The sequence below is a fragment of the Xiphophorus couchianus genome, chromosome 15 (genome assembly GCF_001444195.1).
Source record: "Xiphophorus couchianus chromosome 15, X_couchianus-1.0, whole genome shotgun sequence".
Lineage (NCBI taxonomy): Eukaryota > Metazoa > Chordata > Actinopteri > Cyprinodontiformes > Poeciliidae > Xiphophorus > Xiphophorus couchianus.
In genome coordinates, this window is record NC_040242.1 from 5,151,267 (window position 1) to 5,172,952 (window position 21,686).

At 48.3% G+C, this 21,686-nt stretch overlaps 2 protein-coding genes across 4 annotated transcripts; both read right to left on the bottom strand.

Moving 5' to 3' along the window:
* Positions 1 to 245: 245 nt before the first annotated feature.
* LOC114158950 (interphotoreceptor matrix proteoglycan 2-like) lies at positions 246 to 14,988 on the bottom strand. Of its 3 annotated transcripts, none has more exons than XR_003598509.1 (13): positions 14,865 to 14,988; positions 14,488 to 14,606; positions 13,635 to 13,784; positions 12,585 to 12,643; positions 12,192 to 12,212; positions 7,033 to 7,214; positions 6,833 to 6,885; positions 4,245 to 6,684; positions 3,499 to 4,049; positions 2,722 to 2,932; positions 1,989 to 2,196; positions 1,325 to 1,417; positions 246 to 1,215 (listed from the first exon to the last, which is right to left on the bottom strand). XR_003598509.1 is itself a non-coding variant. In XM_028040896.1 (13 exons), the coding sequence occupies exons 4-12, from the start codon at positions 12,641 to 12,643 to the stop codon at positions 1,378 to 1,380; spliced, it is 3,765 nt and encodes a 1,254-aa protein (XP_027896697.1). In that variant the 5' UTR covers positions 13,635 to 13,784; positions 14,488 to 14,606; positions 14,865 to 14,988; the 3' UTR covers positions 246 to 1,215; positions 1,337 to 1,377. The 3 variants fall into 3 exon arrangements, 2 of the variants coding, with proteins under 2 accessions (XP_027896697.1, XP_027896698.1); XM_028040896.1 differs by having other exon boundaries at positions 1,337 to 1,417; XM_028040897.1 differs by lacking the exons at positions 14,488 to 14,606; positions 14,865 to 14,988 and having other exon boundaries at positions 1,337 to 1,417; positions 13,635 to 13,914.
* LOC114158835 (interphotoreceptor matrix proteoglycan 1-like) lies at positions 13,187 to 21,322 on the bottom strand. Its single transcript, XM_028040728.1, has 8 exons — positions 19,662 to 21,322; positions 17,558 to 17,764; positions 15,718 to 15,884; positions 15,071 to 15,108; positions 14,865 to 14,908; positions 14,455 to 14,606; positions 13,635 to 13,784; positions 13,187 to 13,228 (listed from the first exon to the last, which is right to left on the bottom strand). The coding sequence occupies exons 1-8, from the start codon at positions 19,723 to 19,725 to the stop codon at positions 13,187 to 13,189; spliced, it is 864 nt and encodes a 287-aa protein (XP_027896529.1). The 5' UTR covers positions 19,726 to 21,322.
* Positions 21,323 to 21,686: the final 364 nt, after the last annotated feature.

Consider the following 21,686-nt stretch of genomic DNA (forward strand, 5'->3'; position numbering starts at 1 on the left):
GACCCATCCCATCTGGTTCTCTGGACCAGAACCATCTTAGTAAAGCAGAACATCCTCAAAGTTTAGTTCAGTTCAAAAACAGGTTTCATTCTGAAGGTTCTGATGGTTAGAGTATTACATCAGAACAATAGCAGAGGTTCTGTTCAGGTTCTGGTCTCCAGTCCTGCATAAGCTGAAATGTTGAATAAGAAAAGAGGAAAAGAAACTGGGATGGAGGCTGACGCGAAAGCAGGAGTCGATAAAGGTTCTGGAGACCCAACTTTTATTTTGGTAGTCCACTTCCTGCTGTTGGTGAGTGAATTAGCATACTAGCAGCTAGCTTCAATCTAAATATTTAGCTTCAGTTTAAATATTTTGCTAGCTCAACTCAGACCAACTATTTGTCTTTTGAGCTAAATATTTAGCTTGAATCTGGTATTTATGAATTAATGAATAACAGTGAAAAGTGAACCTTTGTTTATTTTGTCTGACAGGCTAAATAACTCAAATCGTTGCTGCTAGCTTCTACCAGCAGCTCAAACAGGAAGTCATTGACTGGGTGGAATCAGTCCAGTTTGTTCCCTAGACGGCGACTGCAGCGCCACCATCTGGTCATCACAGGACGCAGCCCTTGTTGCGTTTATCAGATCCTACTAAAAAGTACAGTGATCTTTAACCTCCCAGGTAATATTCACGCTGAGCTTCCTGTAGATCTTGGGGTCCAGTGCCTTGGTGCATCAGCAGCCTGACCTTTGACCTCTTTATCAACATAAATACTCTGTTACAGGGTAACACAGTATTTGGATGTAACCCTGAATACTATCGGGTTCCTAGAGGGTGATGGGCTGAGTCCGGGGTCGTCTCCGGGGTGATGACTGTCCGGGGTCGTGTCCAAGGGAGTTAAAGGTCGGTTCTCCAGGAAGCGGGATGTGGAAGAGGAAGTTGTTCTCAAACTTTGAAGGTCCACGTATCGGGACAGAACACTGTCTGGTCTTCATCTGGGTCGCCAGCAGAACTCGGATCCCAAACGCAGCAGAACCGGGTCAGAACGGCTGAAAACAAGACAGTCGAGGTTCTGCAATGGCCTAGTCGAAGTCCGGGTCTAAACCCAGCGGTGATGGACCTTCAGTTGAAGTTGACCAGCTGCAGACCCGATGTCCCAATACATCAGACGGGCTCGTCAGTTCTGACCCGATTCAGTCGGGTCGATGCTGATCCTCTGAAGCTCTGGCGAGTCTGCAGGAACAGGAAGACCCGGTTAGAGGAAATACAGCTGGTTCTGGTTCTGGTTCTACCACTGGGGGGCGCCAAGGAGGCCGCAGCTCCCTCATCAGAACCAACCCACCAGAACCAGTACCTATTCACGTTCTCTGGTCCCGTCTGATCCAACACGTCTTCCTATCTGGTCTGGCCGGACCGCTGAGATCCGCCTCTAGGTCTGAAAGAGAGGAACCAGCAACCAGGTGAATTAGCCTTCATGCGTGTAAAATATGTTTCTATGGCAACCATCTCAGACATTAAGGTAAAAACAAGAACACAGAAACTGACTAAATGTAGCAGTCTAGTTAAAGTCCTGTTGCTATGGTAACAATTCTAAATCTGCTTCGGGACTCGGTGGCGTTCCTGCAGCGCAGCATCAGAACCTGAATGGTCCAATCTCCACCAGAACCACCAGCTGGTATTCTCGACCCAACTGATCAAGCTGGAGAGGTTCTGTTGGGTTCTTTTTGGTTCTGCTGGTCCTATTGGACTCTGTTGGGTTGTGTCTGGTTCTCTCGGTCCTGTTGGTTCTGACCCAGATGGACAGAAAGTGGGCCTGGTTCCTGGTGTCTGACTGGTTCGTCTTGTTGCTGAGAACAACGACCCGAAGACAGACCAAGGTCAACTAGTTACTGGCATCATGACCTTTGACCTGATGACCAGTACCTGAGAAAAACACCAAACTCTGACATAACAGAAGAGCCGGCTGTGGTTCGGCCCAGTTTAGGTGAATCGGACCTCTCTGGTACCTGCATTCGGCTCCTCGGCCTGGAACCACGTGACAATCCCTGTCTGGGCAGAACTCGGGCTGCAGCTCGCAGACGCTCCGACAGGACCGGTTCTGTTGGGCCAGGAAGCCCGGTTCGCAGAGGCACCGGGCCTCCTGGGTCCGGCGGTCGACCACGCAGCGGGACGAGGCTCCGCAGGCCAGGAACCGGCACGGATCGGCCCGATCAGCTGCAGACAGAGGTACAGAACAAAACAGTCAGATTCTAGTCAGACAGAATACCAGCCAGCCGGTTCTGGTTCTGAGAGTTGGGTTCTGCTGACCAGGAACAAAAAATCGCTTTAAATCTGGCTTTTATCTGAACGGGAAGGTCCAAATGTTTGGCGCAGAACTTAGAATTCCAAATCCAAACCTTGTGGGTTCTGACCCAATCACTGGTCCAAACTAAAACGGGTCAAGCTTTCCAAATACGTTGTCAGTGCACCAGAACCATCAGAACCGAGACGCTGGGCTTCCTGAGCTCCTCAGCAGAACCTCAGGCTGAAGTTCCAGGTCTGGTCCGGTTCCAGGTCAGAAAGCTGGTTCCTCTGGGTTTCCGTGGAAACACTGATGGACCCAGAATAAAGTCCAGTTATTTAGCTAAGTCAGGTAAAGTTCTACTGAGCAGTTCTGTCAGTCGACAGGGTTCAGGTAGGTAAGCCCTGGTTCAGTCCCCCGTCCCAGAATGGAACGACCCCTGACCTCTGACCCCTCACCTGGTTCCACGTCCAGCGAGCTGCGGTCGATCTGCAGCCTCCTGGCGGCGGAGCAGAAGCGCTCCAGCAGGCAGCGGACGGCCTCGGTGACGTTGTAGGGCACGGAGCGGGAGAAGCGCATCTTGCTGTTGACGACCACGCTGCCCTTCCTGAAGTTCAGGATCTCCAGGTTCCTGAAACCCGTCAGGTTGGCCTGCAGGTACGGCAGCAGCTGCAGCGGCAAGCGCAGCCATAGGTTAGAGACATGGAAGGAAAGCAGGAGCAGCTAATAACCAGCTAGCAGCAGCTAGTGAGGCGCCGCAGGTTACTGGGCAGAGAAGTGATTCAGTTTCTGGGACGTTTTCTGCTGCATTAATCTACCATCGGCTTCACAGAGAGCCTGAATGTGAGGCACCTCAGTAATTAGTTCATATTTATTCATATATGGGACTTGACCATGACTGCACATGCTGTAGAAATCTAATCAAGAAAAAGGTTTTAATGAGACGCCCTGATCAGAAACTTCTGGACCGCATTAAAGGCCTGGATGGAGTTTTTTGGATGGATTCACTTCGGGAACATTTCTCCAGCTCTCCTGCTTTTAAACATGACTAAATGTTTTAGGAGCAGGAAGCTTCTCCAGCATTTTCACTAACAGGGGAAAGCCTTGGGAGAGACCACAGCCTTCATGTTACCTGTTGAAAGTTTCACCTTCTCTCTCCACCCTGAGGTCTGGAAACATCTCACAATTTCTCCATTTTTCCAGTCGGACCTTTAGGTTTCTGTGGCTCCACTCACCACGTCTAGAAGAGTGTTCTCCAGGGCTCTGTACTCTGCTGAGGTGTTGTTGAAAAGGTCTTCAGAGAAGTCCATGTTGGTGAGGCGCAGGCTGAAGAACACCACCAGCTCCTGCCTGTTGCTGGCAGTGGTCATGGTGGGCGTGGTCAAGTATCTTAGCGGAGTGGCATCTTCTTCTGCTGCAGAGGTCAGATCACTGCCAGGGTCCACTAACTCCTTATTGGGAGTGTTGCTCTGGTCCACTTCCTCAGACAACTCCTCCCCACCTGGAGAGGCGGTGAGGCTTTCAGGGTTTGCCGTTTCCCCCGTGGGAACAACAGGTGGTTCTGGTTCAGTTCTGTCCTCTGTTAACTCAAAGGGCCCAGAGTCCTCAGTCGGGCCAGGTGTCGGTACTTGAACCAGGTCGACAGCAAATGGAGGTGCAGGGAGGGCTTCTGAGACTGGGCTATGAGTTACAAACATTTCTTCTTCTTCTTCTTGTGTCTTTGATGAAGAGTTATCGGTCACTCCAGTATCCTCTGACTGAACCTCTGGCTTTGCAGCTGTTGTAGCTAGGAAATGGTAAAAATAACAGAATGAATCTGGAACAAACTACCAAAACTGTCTAAATTCTACTAAAAGTACCTTCTGTAACACCTAGACCCTCCAATATCTGCTCAAGGTAGTTAATGACAGGAAATCAACTTTCCTAAAGGAGCTCATGTTGAATCTTAAAGCTTGATAACCTAAACAATAGTTGATGTTACCTGAGACAGATGTTGCTGCTTCAGTGGGTAGATCAGTCTGGATAGGTCCTGGTGTTCTGAAGGCACTGGCTTCTCTCTCCACCTCTATGTTGGTTCTATCAACGTTCTCCTTGGAGTCAACGTCCTCCTTGGAGTCAACGTCCTCTGTGATTGGGTATATGCGGTTAGGTGCTTTCTCCTCAGGTGGATGGAGGAGTCCTGGTATGATGGGTAGATTATCTTCCACTGATGGGTTGAGTTCATCAGAACCGTCCAGTAGATCTTCCCCCACTACCTGAACACTATCCTCTCTGTAGTGAAGTTCTTCCATGCTTTCCAAAGTCTGGAGGATTTTGATTGACTCAATAGCTGGTTCTGCAGAATCTCTCTTTGGTTCTGGCTCTATGACCTCCTCTTCTGGTTCTGGACCTTTAGGTAAGTCTGGAAAAACATCCAATTGGTCTTTGTCTGGTTCTGAAACTGTCTCCAGTCCTGGACTTTTTGATTCATCTGTGGCTTCAGTCTTCTCTTCTGGTTGTGAAGAAGGTTCTGGCTGTGCAATGTCCACCGGCCTCTCATCAAGGGAGGCAACTACAACCTTTTCATCCTCAAAATCTGCATTAGGAATTTCAGTGACATCTTCTGTTTGAAGCTTCACCACATGGCCTGATTCCTCTCTAACTTCTTCTAAGTCCAACTCAGGAACTGCTTCCTCTGGTTCAGAAACTCTATCAGCAATTCCACCCATGTTGACGTTTTCCTCCGTAACCTTGGGAGCCTTTTGTTCTGTAACTTTGAACACGGTTTCCTCAGTATCTTCAGGGACCACGTCCTGTATAACTTTAGTAACACTTTCTTCTGAGTGTTCAGGAACCTTATCCTCTATATGTTTGGGAATTCCCTCTTCCTCATTGACCTTGGGAACGGTTTCTTTGGTGTCTTCAGCAACTCTGTCCTCCATAAATATGGGAACCCTTTCCTCTGTTACATCAGGACCCTTTTCTTCAGGGACTTCAGGTAATGTTTCTTTCAAAACTTCATGACCTGGTCTCTCTAAAACGTTTTCATCTTTGGCGCCAACAAGCACCACCTCTTCCTCTTTTTCTGAGACCTCCAAAGGATTTTCCTCTAGTTGAGGAATTGAAAGTGACACCTCAATGACTTTTTCTCTCTGCTCTTCTTTTAGTTCTGTAAGTTCAACTATTCCTTCTTCTGGTTGCAAAATGTTGACATTGTCTTCTACACCTTGCTCTGTGAAAACCTCAGGTTTGGTATCTTCAGAGTCCGTCTCTGGAAGCGGTTCTTCTGGTTCAACTGATTTAAATGTTTCGAGGTCCTTCTCTGTAACATGAACCACAATTTCTGACTCTGGCTCTGTAACTTCGTCCTGACCTTTGACAACCGACTGTTTCTTTGTCTCCGATGCTTTAGTTGAATCTTTTTCTTGCATTGAAACATCCACTACTTCTTTGTCCATTGGTAAAACTTGTTCAACTTCTTGGTGTGGCTCTGAAACTTCAGGTGCTTCTGTCTCTGTAGTGTCCAGATTTGAAACTTCAACTACTTCCGTGATAGACTCTGGTGGCTTTTCTTCTTTATCTGGCACTGAGACTTCAAATGTTGCTTCACCTGACTCTGACATTTCATCTCCAACTTCACCTGGTTCTGAGGCTTCTACTTTCTCAAGGTTTGGCCTTAAAACCTCCAGAATGACTGGATATTCCTCTGGCTCTAGCAGTTCTGCTTCAGTTTGCAAACTTCTAACATCCTGTGATTCTTGGTCCAGAACGTCACTTGGTTCAGGTTTTGAAAAACCTAAATCTACATTTTCTTCATCTGGAAGAGCGTTGATGTCTTCTTCGTCTTTAGGGATCAATGCTGGCTCTGTGGGTGGCTGGTCTGTGAGGTCTGCAGGTTTGAAACTTGGAGTTGTGATTTCATACAGCTCCTTATTGCCAATGGCTGCAGTGAATAAAATCTGAGCTGTTGGTTTAAACGCAGGACTTTCTCCCTCCTTTTCAACAGGTCTGAGGTCTTCCTCTGATATCAGGTTAGGAGACGAAGTGATAAATGGATCGTCCGCCTCCCCCTGAAGAGGCAGCGTCGGGGTTGGGATATAGACGCGCACAAGTTCCCCCGTTTCATCCTGATGAATGGTTTTAATCTCATGTGTGATGATGAGCAACTCCTTTTCCTGTTGTTCCTGGCTCAACAGCTCTGGTTCAATCATGTAAATTTCTTCTGAATCATCAATAATGTCCTCTAGAGCCGGGGGATCATCACTGATCAGCGTCATCCCATCAGTCACCGTGATCATCTCGCCATGTGAGACAGCGGTGGAGTCCAGCAGGGTCACAAGATCGTTTTCCTTCTCCTTTGGGGTGAGAGGAGGAAGAAGTTTATTCACCTCTGGCTCAGGGGTGAAGACTTTAAACTCATTGTGGGAATCAGGTTCACTGGGCTGTGAGCACACAGATGCACCATTATGATGATTTTAGTGTCATTTGGTTATTTATTCCAAAATCTTATTCTAGTCTCTCAAGTATGCCATTCTTGTGACACAGCAATTAAACTGTTAATGTCAGATGAGCTGCAGCTGAAGCTCTTACCTCATCCATCTCTTCAGTTGCAGCTGATGTTGGTGTTGGCAGGGTGATCACTTCTGGAAAACAAATGTTCATCAATGCAGGAGCTGAAACTGCTGAAGGTTCAAGGTCTTCTTTAAACATAAATTCATTAACTCAAAGAGCTGGAGGTTCAATTTAGAGCCTGTGAGCTGAAGACTCAGCGGTCTGCGTCAGAGCAGTACCTGGTTGAAAGTTCAGGGAGTCCAGGTCGACTGGCAGAGAAGCTTTCTCCTGTAAAGCCTTGACCAACATATCTTTGAGTCCAGAGTCAGCAGAGGCCTCTGGCTCTCTGGTCGTCTCTGAGGTTGCATGATGGATGTTGTTCTCAAAGACCACAGAGTAGTGGACCGAGATTCCTTCAACCCTGAAATACAAAACAACTCTCAGATCTGGAGGTACAAGTCCTTCCTGGTCCAACATTGTAGTACTTTACTGATTTTATCTCAAATGTTTCTTCTTCTATAAAGTACAGATGGATAAATCTGTGCTTTTTATACTGTAAACCAGGGATCTGCAACCGTTAGACGTGCTCCTGGTCCAACACACCTGAACCAAATAACTGGATCGTCTCCTCGGGTCAGTGTGGTTCTCCTGCTGATGTCTTGATCATTAGACTCGGGTGTGTTGAAGCACAGACACATCTAAAGTTTGCAGAAGCCTCCCGGCCTGGAGTTAAAGACCTGTGATGTAAACATCCTCAGACTCTCCCAAAGCAGCTGACTGCTAGTAACACTCTGTGTCGCCAAGGACAATGTTTCTGATTAGAAAGGCGTCCTTTGAGGAGCTGCTGTTTGCTCTGCAGAGCTCTTATATGAACTAAAATTGTTCTGTATTCAGGCTCAGTGTCATCTGCTGCTTTGAATCACCAGCTGACATCTAAGGCTGTTTTCACACCTGATAGTCCAGTAGACTCGGTTGGATTGGGGACCAAAATTACAACATTTGTTACATTTCCAGCTGCTGTAGTTTGTATTCACACTGCACTGAGTCAAACAATCCAAACTAACTGAAAACCTGTTCCCCCAGTCGCCTGTGGGGGCGCTGCACCAAGAACTACTGAAGGAATCGACACAAAACCTCTGAAGAAGAGCAGCAAGTCCTCTACCATTGTCCCCCTACCGATAAGAACCAACATCAACACCCTGAACGACTACCGTACAGTGGCACTCACACCGATCATCATGAAGTGCTTCGAGAGACTGGTGCGGAGTCACATCCTCGCTGGCCTGCCTGCTGAGCTGGACCCTTTCCAATTTGCCTACAAAGCAAAGAGATCCACAGAGGACGCTGTATCCACAGCACTTCATGCTGCCCTGACCCACTTAGAGAAGCAGGGGAGCTACGTCAGAATGCTCTTCGTGGACTTCAGCTCAGCATTAAATACCATACTTCCCCAACATCTGGTGTCCAAGCTAGCAAACCTTGGGCTACCATCAGCCACCTGCAGTTGGATCCTGGACTTCCTAACAGGTCGCTCCCAGAGGGTCAGACTGGGCCCCCACACCTCCACTGCTCTGAGCCTGAACACCGGATCACCACAGGGTTGCGTGCTCAGCCCACTTCTCTACACCCTCTACACTCATGACTGTGTCTCCAACCACCTCAGCAACAAGATCATAAAGTTTGCAGATGACACGACTGTTGTTGGTCTCATCTCAGGCGGGAAGGGGGAGCTGGAGTACAGGGATGAGGTGAAGCGGCTGTCAGAGTGGTGCAAAGTCAATAACCTGCTCCTTAACACCTCCTAAACAAAGGAGCTGGTGATCGACTTCAGGAAGAACAAAATGGACATCCAGCCTCTCACCATCAGTGGGACTTGTGTGGAGAGGGTCCCAGTGTTCAGGTTTCTGGGCATGGAGTTGGTGGACAAGCTAACCTGGAGCATCAACACCAAGGAGCTGTTGAAGAAGGCACAGCAGAGACTGTACTTTCTGAGAATACTCAAGAAGAACCGTCTCCCCTCAGACCTGCTGCAGGCCTTCTACCACTGCTCCATAGAGAGTGTGCTCACGTACAGTCTGTGTGTCTGGTACGGCAGCAGCACATCCGCGGACAAGAAGGCGCTCCAGAGGGTTGTCAGGGCAGCAGAGAGAACCATAGGCTGCCCCCTCCCCACTATGGAACAGATTTACACTTCCAGGCTCCACAAGAAAGTTTAGGACATTTTAAATGACTCTTCACACCCTGGCCATGGTCTCTTCCAGCTGCTGCCATCAGGCAAGAGATACAGAGCAATAAAAACCAGGACAAATCGCCTAAAAAACAGCTTTTTACCCGATGGCAATCATGGCACTAAATTCAAAGGCATAAGAACTTCTTATGCCTTTGAGGCATAAGAAATAAATAGTATTTCTGTTCCAATAGAAATACTATTTATTTCTTTATCTTTGTATATTATGTATATACTGTTAAGGAAAATGATTATTTTAGTGCTAAAATACTTACAACATGTGTAAAGGAATATTAAGCATTCTTATTTGAAAAACAGGTTTTGTGGGACCCAGAGAGAGGCCCAAGGAGACAAGCAGACGCCTTCCACTGTCTGCTTAAGAGCACACAAGAGCACACAAAAGCCATAAAATTAGCATCTCCATGGAAACGGCAGCTGGAATGTGGGAGGAAGAAACTCCAGGGGAGTCGGCGAGATTTATAGCAGGACTTCGGTGCTGGGGACATTCGTGCGTGGTACGCACAGGATTAAGGGGTTTCCCTCCGGCTTGGTTTGACAGAGAACAGATCACCTTTGAGCTGAGCTATAAGGAGGGGAGTTTCCGGGGTTTCTCTGGGGCCGAAACAGGTCTCTGATTGGTTGAACAACAGAACGCCTTCTTTGCATATATTAAAGTGAGGAAACACCTACTCAGTATAAAGTACATGTAACGCTAAAACAGAGAGAGTTTTTTTCCATTTTTTCTCCACGTGGGCGCCTTTGTCTGTCTCTGTGTTTGTGTGTATCTGTCTCCCTTGTGTGTCTGTTGTTTTGTGATAAAATGCATATCTCTGTACCTCTGCAGCTTTGTTAACTGATTCATGCGTTGCTTTGTATGAATTAAACTCTGTGATCTGTGACGTCAACACGCCTTGTTTAGTTTCGTTTTACAGCTGCCCGCTGCTCGCCGAGAGGATCCGGCTGTTTAAGGAAGATACGAGCCAAACGTTTTGTTCAAAGTTTTAATAAATATTCTTCCTTTACAATACACATAACCTGCATCTTAACTCGAGTCGAGCAAATCTCAATCTCGTTGTAATCTGTTGATGACAATGACAAATAAATCTTATCTTATCTAACTTTCTTCTTCACAAAAAGAAAACAAAAACGGAGCAGTATCAGATTTTAGCGGTTGTAGGATTTCTTCATTGATCTCCATTACTAGTCTGGACATCGCCTGTTAGCCGCTAACGCTAGCGGCCTGTTAGCCGCTAACGCTAGCGACGCTCCTGTCCACTAAACCAGGCTGTTCCAACGCGGGATGAGCAGGAATCACAAAATAATTTCTATAAACATGGCTTAAATTACTAATTATTACTAATTATTAAAAGACGTTGCTGATGTTTGTAAGTTTTCTCTTTTAATATAAATCTATAAACAGTTTTTTTCTGTCAAGATGCAAGAGAGGACTAGGCAAATTGCTCATTTATATTGGTGAATAATTTAATATTATTATATTATGCTGCTCCGGTCGGACAACAACTTCATATGTAAGCTAAGCTCCACCGTTAGCATCCATGTTTACTTCCGCAAACACTGAGCACTTCTTCTTTTTATGGCGGTTGGAAGAAGACTGACAACGCTCATGTTATTGCGCCCTCTACTGCGCATGCGGGACACTTTCAGCTCGTTGGCCCATTCACGCTGCAGAATACGTTCAGGTCACATTTATTTGGAAGTGTGGACGGCCACGGCAAAAAAAAAAAAAAAAAAAAATCCAGTTTGACAAAAAATGGGAATTGTGTCACTTCATGCTGCAGTGTGAACGCAAGCTTACAGTCTGATAAAAACGGACTAGACTGGGTGTGAAGACACCCTAAGACGGGCTCTTGATGATGCAGCTCACCTGCAGGTTAGTGTCTGAGCAGATACTAACCTGCATTAAAAGGTAAGGTCATATTTTCCTTCAGCTGAAACTAGAAATGTGTTTCAGAGACGCATCATGCTTTCATATTCTTATTTTTTTCCTTTTCATCCTCAAATTTTGGCTGATTCATAGATTTTAGGTTTTCTGAAGATCTGTCTAGATTTTTAATGGTTTCTCTCCCAGATTGAGTCTAGAGCCAGATCATCTTCACTGCTGTGTTTTTGCTGAGGACTGAGCTTCTCTCTCTAAGGGAGAGCCGAACACCCTGAAGGGAAAATCATTTCGGTCGCCTGTCTCCACAATGTCATTCGGTTGTGAACCAAAGCTCATGACCGTAGATTGACTGGTAAATCGAGAGCTTTGCCTTTTGACTTGGTTTTGTCTTCACCATGACAGACCAGTACAGCGCCCGCTTCACTGCAGATGCTACAACAGTCAGCCTATTGATCTCCTGCTCTATTTTTCCCTCCTTCATGAACCCAGAGATACTTAAACTCCTCCACTTGGGACAGAACCTTTTACCCAACATGGAGAAGGCACTCTACCCTTTTCTAGCTAAAGACCCTCAGATTTGGAGGCACTGATTCTCATCGCAGCCGCTTCACACTCGGCTGCAAACCACTTCAGTGAAAACTGTAGATCACGACCTGATGAAGCCAATAGGTCCGCATCATGCGCAAAAAGCAGAGATGTGATCTTAAGGCCACCAAAGTGGATCCCCTCAACACCTTGGCTGGTCTAGAAACTTTGATCTAACATCCCGTATCAAAGGGCCCGGTACCCCATACCCCACAGGGCTCTCCAAGGGACATGGTCCAATGCCTTCTCCAAGTCCACAAAACACATGTAGACTGGTTGGGTGTACTGCCAGAACTTTGCTGAGGGTCCGGAAGGTTCTGGTTGTGGACCCCTGGACCAGCTCTACATCTAGGAACAGAAACAATGTGAGCGAGTCCATGGCTAATGAGCTGTCCAGGGCCTAACACACACACACACACACACACACACACACACACACACACACACACACACACACACACACACACACACACACACCAGTATCAGTAGTAGATGATGGATCTTAGCAAGGCTTTGTTTAGAGAGTTTGTCTCTGGTCGCCATGGAGACGTTTGTGTCTCCTTGACTTAAATATTTAGACTGACCCCACCTGATGCCCCTGGGAGGTCAGGTGGGGTTCCAGTGTTCCCCAGTTTGGACCGGACCAGGTGGAATGGATTTACCAGAACAGGAACCAGTTTACATACCTGCCAGGTTCCAGCAGCTCACTGGCAGGGGAAGAAGAAGAAGAAGAGCGTTAGAGGAAGAGGAGTGTCCTTACCCTTCATCAGACACTCTACAGAAAGATGTAAAGCCTGGAGACCAGACGACCCAGACCAGAACCAGGCTGGAGTTCTTACTGGGTCGTACCAGAAACAGGGTGCTGACCAAACCATACTGTGTTTTGTTTCTGATAGTCTCCATGACAACGCCTTTGAACCCCAACATCACATACTGCTAGCAGGTCAGGAATAAATGATTTAGGCCCAACTGGCTGGCAGGAGGAGGTTCTGGCTGGTTCTGGTCTGAAATTATTCTGTTGAGTTGCTGCTTAGTGGGTTTTGAACCAGCAACTCTTTCCTCAGAGGCTGCAGGCGTACCGGATCCCCAGAACGCTGACGGCCTTGAAGCCCGGCAGTCGGTCGAAGACGAGCCGCATCTGCAGAGAGAACAGCTGCAGTGAGTCGGGTCGCCCTGCAGCGAGTCGGATCGCCCTGCAGCGAGTCGGGTCGCCGTGCAGTGAGTCGGGTCGCCCTGCAGCGAGTCGGGTCGCCCTGCAGCGAGTCGGATCGCCCTGCAGCGAGTCGGGTCGCCGTGCAGTGAGTCGGGTCGCCCTGCAGCGAGTCGGGTCGCCGTGCAGCGCCGCCTTTGTCACAGCGAGAGCAGCATGAATGCTAACGTCCTGCTAAGCACCTCGGCGTTCTTATGACATAATCTGTCCTGCGGCGCATGGCGTGCTGCTCCTGCTGCTTCCAGCGCCTCTCATTGAGGAGGGAAGGACAATACGTGCAGGAGTAAAGCGACAGTAATGGCCCTGACCTTTGACCCCTGCAGAGTAAGCTCCTTTCCTGAGCCGACAGCCGCTTTTAGATTCACGGCTAAAATAAAGAAAACCGCTTCACAGCAGATTATCTAAGATGGCGGGTTAAACCAGAGCTAATTCAGTCATAGACTAAAGTATTGGCACCCTGAAAACACACAGTCACTGAGACACCTGGAAACACCTGGAGAGACCTGGAAACACCTGGAGACAGAAAACAAACCAACAAGAGTCAGATGCAGTCTTAAATGTAGAATCGTATGAACCCTTTAGCTGTCACTGAAACATCTGGAGACACCTGGACAGTGTGTCCACCAGGTGAGGACCAGGACACCCGAGGACAGGTGCAGTCGTCTCACATGCTGTTAATGGAATCGTCTGGTCGCCTCCAGAGGAGGAGCCGCTACATTTTCAGGTTCCATTATTTTCTCAGTTCATTAGTTTATTTCTGTTGGCCCAAAGCGCCGCGCCTGGTTTCCATCGGTCGCTCTCCAGGACATACTTATTCGTTTCAAGTTGTTTCAGTGACCGTGCTGCTCCTCAGACATTGGTGGGGGTGCCAACAGTTTTAAGTGAACGGGTCGACCGGGCGATGCTGCGTGGGACCCACCTGGTCCTGCAGGTGCGTGGCCAGGTCCAGGTACTCCGGTGAGTCCGGCTCGCCCAGCAGCTGCCGGTAGCCCGGGTCCAGCAGGCTGACGCTGAACTGCACCAGGTGGACCTCGGGGCCCTCGGGAACCAGGTTGGGCAGCTCCGGGTCCTGCAAGTCAGACGGACAGCAGAGGATATCACACCCTGCGGTCACTTCCTGTTTTAGATCAGAACTTCCTGAAGACGAACCTCCAGGAAATTCACCTTCAGCAGAAAACAAGCATCAAACCCAACAGAGAGCAGATCTGGGTGGACAGAACCCGACTGATGAGTTTCAGCCCGGTGGGCCCATTTCTGACCATTTCATGGTCTTCAGATATTTTCTGACGTTTTGTGACGTTCTCAGGTTCTGGATCTGTTCTGATGTTCGAATCCAAACCAGAACCGGAAATGTTCTCATTGTTTTTCTTCATCTCTCCAGAGGAAAGCCACCAGCTGATCCAGAACACAGATTACGTTCCCCTGGTTTTAGTTTGATCAGCTGTTCCAGTTCCGGTTCCGGTTCTGTCTTGTTCCACCGGAAGTTCTGACTCTCTGTTTCCTGTCTCATGTTTTTTGGTCTTTTTGTGGCTCTAGTGTCCCTTTTTCAAAATAGGAGAGGGGGAAGACATGCGGTAACCGTCGTCGGGTCTGGGAGTCGGACCCGTGACGGTCGCGTCGAGGCCACGTTGCCTCTGAATGTGGGTCACGCTCCGCCAACACGCCACGCCCCTGTCTCTCATGTTTAAGACGCATTTCAGTTTGTTCTCAAAGCAGCAGCAGCTGGGACCCGGCGGTACCGTCCGGACGGTACCACCGGGTCCATTTGGTACCTCTTGGTCAGGTAAAGCCGGTCCGGTGCGGTCTGTGGCTGGAGTGGGCGGGGCAGCAGAGGTGATGATGATGCCGGCAGGTGGAGGCGATGAAGATGTGCTGGACGGAGCTTCAGAACCTGCAGACCAGAACCAGAACCGACCCGATCAGGATCAAACTTTATTCTGCTGCAGTTTATCTCGTAATTAGATTTTTAACAGAATCATTTTCATAATTATTTAATTTGTGGAGAAAATCCTGAAGCCAGTTGACCCCAGTGACGTCAGGGGGTCACGACCTCACTCAGATCCTGTGTTCGTCCAATCAAATGATCCGGCTTCATTTCCATTTTTCCCATCATGCAACTGGAGGAAAGTAACTGGGATTGTGTTCCTACCTGGGAGTTCTGGGATCTTCTGCTCTGCTGCCGGAGTCACCGCACTGGAAAAGAATTCAAAACCATTTCAAGACCAGGGTTCTCAACTTGCAGCTCCGGAACCACATGTGGGCCGTTAGCCTGCAGAAAGCGACCCACATGTGTTCAGAAAATCGTGAAGACTGGCCGTCCGTCCCCCCGTCCCAGCGGGTGTCCATCTGTCTTACCGTGTCTCTGGTCGTCTCTCTCTGCGGTTCTTCATCCTCTGAAACAGGCAGAACAGAAACCAGTCAGTCGTTCCTATGGAAACCTGCTGTTTGTTGAACCGGTTCATTCATGAACCAGTTCATTCATGAATCGGTTCATTGAACTGAAGCCAGTTTGACCTCCAGCCATGTAGAGACAGAAGCCTGATCCAGACTGCTGTTTATTCAGTCAGACATTTTCTCTGCAGCCGACCTTTGACCTCAGACGCCGCTCAGCCTCAGCAGCCTTTAGTCGCCGTCAGACACTGCAGGGTCAGAGGTCAGACTGTTTGGTGACGATGTGAACAACCTGAGCTGCAGGTGCAGGAGATGCAAATGTTGAATTAACGTCTGAACAGCAGCAGCATCACGCTGGCTGACCTCTTGACCTCCTGACCTCTCCTGCAGTGGGTTCAGGTGATCAGGTGGCTGGCGGGTTCTCCAGTGGAAGCTGCTTCATGCTGATCATTTCTGTCTGATTTATTTTAAACATTTTCTTCTGAGTTACATCCAGAGATGATCTGCTGTTTTAAGATCTGATTCAGAAAAACTAGAACCAGAAGAAAAGCACCGAGTGTTCCTGAGCGTCTGGATGCTCTGAGTGTGACTGCAGCGGCTGCAGCTTGTACCCTGTGGATCAGGCTGATGTGCTCCTCGGAGCTGCTGAAGTTCCTGGCGATGTCAGAGATGCAGAGCGCCTCCTGCTGGCAGCTGCGGACCCACGCCTGGTATTCCCACGTCCCGGGAATTCTGTCCAGGAAGATCCGGAAAGCTTCCCACACGGCCTCCTGGCAAACTGAGTGGAGAACAGAAAAACCAATGAGAAGCTTTCCTCAGGTTGGAGTCACCTGGGTTCCTGGGGGTCGCTATGGCAACCAGGTTGTAACAAGGGCCTGAAAAACAAAGTAACCCTTTACTTTGAAGGGTTGATAAAAAATTTCTGTTTTGACATACACAACATTTCCAGAATGTTTCTTGAGTTGCTCAGTAATTATTATTATTATTATTATTATTATTATTATTATTATTATTATTATTATTATTATTGTGCTTCACTGTTAAGGAACTGAGAGATTGAGATCAGATTGTTACTCGGTTCTGATCGTTGCTCGTTGCTAACCCTAACCAGTCATCCAGAATAACTTCCTGTTTGCAGAGATAAATCCCTGGAATAAACTGTAAAAGATCAGCAGCTGCAGCAGCGCATGGAGGATGGTGCTGCAGCAACTGCAGCAGCTGCAGCTGAACCTCCGTCAGTCCCTCAGAATGATACCTCCTCACCTTCAGTCTGACTCAGGTTCAGAAAACTCAGATTTTCACATTAACACAAATTAATTCAACTGAATTTTCCATCAATTTTGGTCAAAGCTCCATATATAAATCTAATTTTACTTCATAATAATAATTAGCCTGAATTAAACAAGCTGGTTGGTAACAGCCAATTAAAAATCTACCTGAATAAAGATCATGTATTTTGCTGCATATCAGCTCCAGGCTAATATGAATCATTTAATTTAATAACGCAGAGAAATAGCAGCAGCAGATTCACCAGTTTATGTTTCACACTTTCCCAGAACCTGAGGAGGAAAAGATTGTGGCTGGTTCTGGTGAGGCGGGCGGCTCTGGTGGGAAAGAACCCGTTTCTGGTTCCAGAACCCGAAAAGCTGCAATCAGCTGCTGGGAGAGCCACAGCGGCTACGTCCGCACCGGGAGACCGCTGCTGAGACAGACCCCACATCCCAACATTACTGCTAGCCTGGTTAGCTCACCGCTAGGCTGATTAGCTCACCACTAGCCTGGTTAGCTCACTGTGGTTCAAACATGCTCAGTAGCGGCAGCGTTCGCTGCTTCAGGCTGTAACTGGTAATCTGACAGGTTAGCTGCAGGATAAAAAAAGTGGATCTGAAGTTTCTGATTTAGTATCTGAGGTGAAAATAGCTAATTGAATCAGTTGTGGAAGAGTTTTGGCACGTCAGACAGGATTCTCCCTAATGGAGTTCAGGCTGCAGAGCCGCAGGGGGAGGAATGGCCGGGATGTGATGAGGAGCGGAGGAGGAAGCCGCTGTCTGCAGAACAGCAGGAACCTGATCGGGTGAAACCATCAGGTGGTGAAGCTGCTCTCAGCATCCGGCCTTGGCATCATTATGCTGAGGACAGGGTTAGGTATGATATGATCATGTCAACGTACATCAGGAGTGCCACAAGGCTGTGCATTAGACCCAGTTCATTAGAACGTCAGCTGATGAAAACAAAACACGACATTACAGGTAAAAACAAGGGCGAGCACCTTGGAGCCGCTCGGCCTCGGGTACTGGTGCTCCCTAAACCCCGCACACTCCAAGGAAAGGGTTAGAGAATGAATGCATGAATCCCTTGCCCACAGAACCAAACCATTACAGTTTCCTGATTGGTCAGTCGAGGCTTCCTCCCTGTCTGAGTGTCTGAGATCTGGGTAGTTTCATCTTTTACCTCTGAGTTGGTAGTAGACCTGGTGGCTGGCCAGAACTTCGTCGACGCTCTCCTGGGAGCAGATTCTCACTCCAGGCTGCAGAAACACCGACCGCCGGGATCGGTGCTGGCTCGGCTCCCAGGCTGAAGGTTTGCTGGATGATTTCAGCAGGTCGGCCAGACGCAGCGATCCTCCAGACTCCTCGCTATGTGCCGCCGCGCCGCCGCCTGCAGGGGACAGGAAGTGATCCGGTCAGCGGGAGAAACCAGAGACCAACCAGCAGGGTTCCCTACAGAGCAATGAGCTACTCAGCAACAAGCAACTGTCCCAGTGGGTCAACAACCCAGCCTGTGCAGCAACACGTCTCCAAGACAGAGAAACCCAGACAGGAAATGTCTGAATTTGTGCTATAGAAACCAGAGATTTATATTTTTTTGCAGCCGTGACTCAGACTAAGTCTTCTTGTAGTCAGAAGTCCTTTCTCCTCACTGAGATGAAGGTCAAATAGACGGGTCCATTATTACGAAGGAGGTTCTGGTCCGAATTGTTTGGGAAGGGACCATGGAGAGCGTAGCCTCCCCAGAGAAACTTGGTCTTGGAAAGGAGGCAGCGACAGATTGTTGGACCTGGGGATCAGAGGAAGCATCCAGCTAACATCCTGGTTACGCACCGGTGGACCAGATCTTTACCCACTCAGAACCGCCCAGAAGGTCCTGCAGTCCAGTGTGCGTGTGTTCTGTGGATCCGGGGAAGGATATACTTGGGATGGTTGGAAGACCATCCAGCGACTCCACACTCCTGACCTGATCTCACAGCAGTTTGGGTCTTCATGGTTTTCAAACTTTGGTCTGGAAGAGGACATTGTCTGGTTTGGAACCTCGGGGTCTGATCTATAGTTTATGCAGAGGAAGCGGTTCTGTTGGCTCCTTCGGGTCGGGACCTTCTGGAGTCAGTGAAGCAGAAGCAGCTCGTTCTTGATAAACTCGGGGCAGAAGTTGTTTCCTGGTCATGTTGGAGAACCGTGAAGCTGCTGCAGAGGGAGAGACCTGTGAAGACTTCCTAGGAGAAAGAGAAACCCGGTTCTATCATCCTTCAGTCAAACAACCAAACCTTCTGCTCTTGTGAAGGAAGTGTTCGCCTGAAGTTTGAGCCGGGGTCTTCACCTCACCGGATTGTTGTTCCTCTCCATGCGCTGTGGGAGTTTTTGAGGTTCTGCCAGAAACTTTTGGAGCTCAGGGTTCTCAACCAGAAAAAAGTGAACTGGATCACGATTGAACAAGAGCTGCTTGTTCTCCGTTTGTCGACAGGCTCTTCCCCGCGGGCACAGAGAGGCAGACGGAGCAGGAGACCTGCAGCTGCAGGTAGGTCAGGGTGGGGCGACCATAAGCCCCAACCCTACTAGTTTTGGCTGACAGAAGTTACTTATGACTTTTCGCCCCCTGATGGCCGATGTGAGGTACGGTCCTGAATGTGAAACCCCATCATGTCTTGTTCTTATTCTCTCAATGTTTGTCTGAAGAGCAGAACTGCTTGTTCAAGTTAATGAAGGTTCTCCAGTTTTCTCTCTTGTTTCTGCCTTTTCTTCTGCATCAACAGCAGAACGTTTCTCTTCATCAACTTTTCATCTCAGCAGCAGTGAAGAACACCAATCATGGTAACTCTAAAGGAAAACGAGGCGTGCAGCGTTTCAGTGAGAGTGTGTTATCTGTGTCCAGGAGCGGAGAGCAGTGAGTGAAGTTCTGCATCATTACTGCCTAAAAGGGTTCGGGTCTGACTCCTCATGGCCACTCCAACTAAAAATAACAGCACTGGTTGCTTTTCAAGGGTGCTTGCAGCAAAAGCATGTATTAAACAAGAAGTTCAGCTTACACAACCAGAGTGGAGCCCATCCCCACCAGCAGGTGAAGACTCACTTTGGAAGAAGACAGTCTTTCCTTTCCGCTGCGTCCATCACCTTCCTGACTCACCAGCATTATGCAACCCTAATAGGCTTTGCTTCACATCGTGACCAAGTTTAGGCGTCTTCAGTGAAGCCTTTCTTCTTATCTAACCCTGTAGCCTGTTGATTTGATTTGTGCTGTACCTGATTAATAAACTTTGAGCATCAGATGGAATGAGCTTTACCTCTGATTTCAGCTGCTGGTGACGTGATGGCCAGCAGCAGCAGGAGTCCAGCAGCCTGAAGCATGGTGGCGCCGATGAGCCTCTGAAACGTGACCAGAAACGACGCAGCGATCTCGATCAGAGGAAGTTCATGGGAGGCGTTCGCCGGGCGTGGAGAGAGACCAGTCGGAGCGCGGGTGAAGAGCCAGCAGGTGAATCCAGGAGCAGAGCGGCGTTCCGCTCTCAGAGCCGGACGTGTGGCAGGAGTGATGAGGTTAAACTAGTGGCCGGTGGTTCTGGAATAATCAGTTTATCTGCTGCTCAGACGTAATCCTGCTTCACCCCGTGGTCCTGCAGGCAGGCGTCATCCTGTTAGTGGCTTTCTGGGAGCAACTGTCACGGCCTCCGGTCCCCCGCTGGGCCAGTACCGGCCTCAGCTCCATCATGGCTTCCCCAGCAGCCCTTACTGGTCGCTCTGGGTTCCTCCTCTGCCGTCAGGCTCAGCAGGAACTAATGAATACTTAAAGCCTCACTTCAATGCACTTTCATGCTTTTGCAACAAATCCAATAAGTCCCAAAGCTGATGCCACTTGAGCTTAAAGTGTCACAGAAGAAGAGCTGCAGACGAATCAAATGTTTGTTTCCAGAGTAAACAGGAATCTGCGTCTGACAGGTAATAAAACCTGACAGAAACATTTTCAATTATTCATCCTGGTCTCTGCCAACGCCAGCAACAGCTGCTTCACTTCAGGAGGCAACACCAAAACTCTTCCCTCAACAAGGTTTCTGGGTTTTTCGTTCAATTAATTAGAAGTTAATTATTGTTCTGCTTTGCCTCAGTTTTCAATAGAGTCAATAGAAATGTGCAGCTGGATCTGGATGAATGTGAGAAATTACAGAAAACTTTAATTTCCTCAACAAATAGTGATTTTAGGCAAAGCAATGAACCCTGTTCTGTTTGGACCGCCATGTCTCAGCCACCTGGTCCATCAGAACCATCGTTCAGAGACGACCCAGGTCACAGAACCCTGGACTTCACTCAACACAGTTATCATACTGGTCCCACTTCCAGTTTAACGCTGAGGTCTGTTCTCAGTTGGTTCCTTGTCCTGTTTATGTGATGAAGTGGGGAAAGTTGAAAGCTGACTGCAGCTCCGACTTCCTGAAGTTTGTCCTTTTCCGAGTTGCTGTGCAGAAGCAGATTAGAAACCAGTTTTAATCTGATGGTTTCCCTGCTGCCAGGAAGCAGCTGCAGCGCTGTAGTAGTAGTGAGATTAGTAGTAGCTGCTGGGATTAGTCTAGTAGCTTTAGAGACGCTACGAGATGCAACAGAGCAAACAGGAGCATTCATCACACAGCCAGGTTTTGTTGGGTCAGGTTCTGGTCCTGCAGAGCTGCAGCCTTCAGGTCTTCATGTTGTTGGCTGAATGAAATCTCCTCAGATGTTTCAGAGCAAAAAGATCTTCTGGGCCTTTTATTAAAGATTTTAGAATCGAGCTCCAGTCGTCATATGGATTCATGAGCGCCACGTTAAGAACCTGGTTGGACTTTCTCTCAGAACCAGACCCAGACAGGAACAACAGGCAGTTAATGGGTTCAGTCTGGAACCTCCGCTGACCTTTGCCACTAAGGTAATCCTTGCAGCCGTCTGTTCAACTCAAACAACAACCAGACCCGTCCCTGGTCTCGTCTGATCCGCCTGTTTATTCCTAAACTCAACTCGGCCCCGCTGAAACATCACTCCGAGAAAATATCCTGCAAGTTTCAAGAAAGTTCTGGAAAAGTGCCCTTTGGTAATGTTTAGAGCAGGAATCCAGAGAGAATCCAGAGAGAATCCAGAGAGAATCCAGAGAGAATCCAGACAGAATCCAGACAGAACCCAGAGAGAATCCAGAGAGCCGACGGTTCAGGTCAAGATTAGCTGAAACTGTAACTTTTACTAGAGAAGTAAAAGTTACAGTAAAAACAGAGACAGTTTTTACCCGATAGCAATAACAAAACTAAATGCAATCAAAAACAGCCATTAATCATCATAAATGATGTATG

Coding starts and splice junctions, on each gene's coding strand:
- LOC114158835 (XM_028040728.1), bottom strand. CDS start 19,725: ATGCTTCAGGCTGCTGGACTCCTGCTGCTGCTGGCCATCACGTCACCA. Junction 14,909..15,070: donor GAGAGACGACCAGAGACACG/GTAAGACAGATG, acceptor ATTCTTTTCCAG/TGCGGTGACTCCGGCAGCAG. Junction 14,607..14,864: donor GAAGATCCCAGAACTCCCAG/GTAGGAACACAA, acceptor TCTGGTCTGCAG/GTTCTGAAGCTCCGTCCAGC.
- LOC114158950 (XM_028040896.1), bottom strand. CDS start 12,643: ATGCGGCTCGTCTTCGACCGACTGCCGGGCTTCAAGGCCGTCAGCGTT. Junction 2,933..3,498: donor AGAACACTCTTCTAGACGTG/GTGAGTGGAGCC, acceptor TTGCCGCTGCAG/CTGCTGCCGTACCTGCAGGC. Junction 1,418..1,988: donor GGCCGAGGAGCCGAATGCAG/GTACCAGAGAGG, acceptor CCTCTCTTTCAG/ACCTAGAGGCGGATCTCAGC.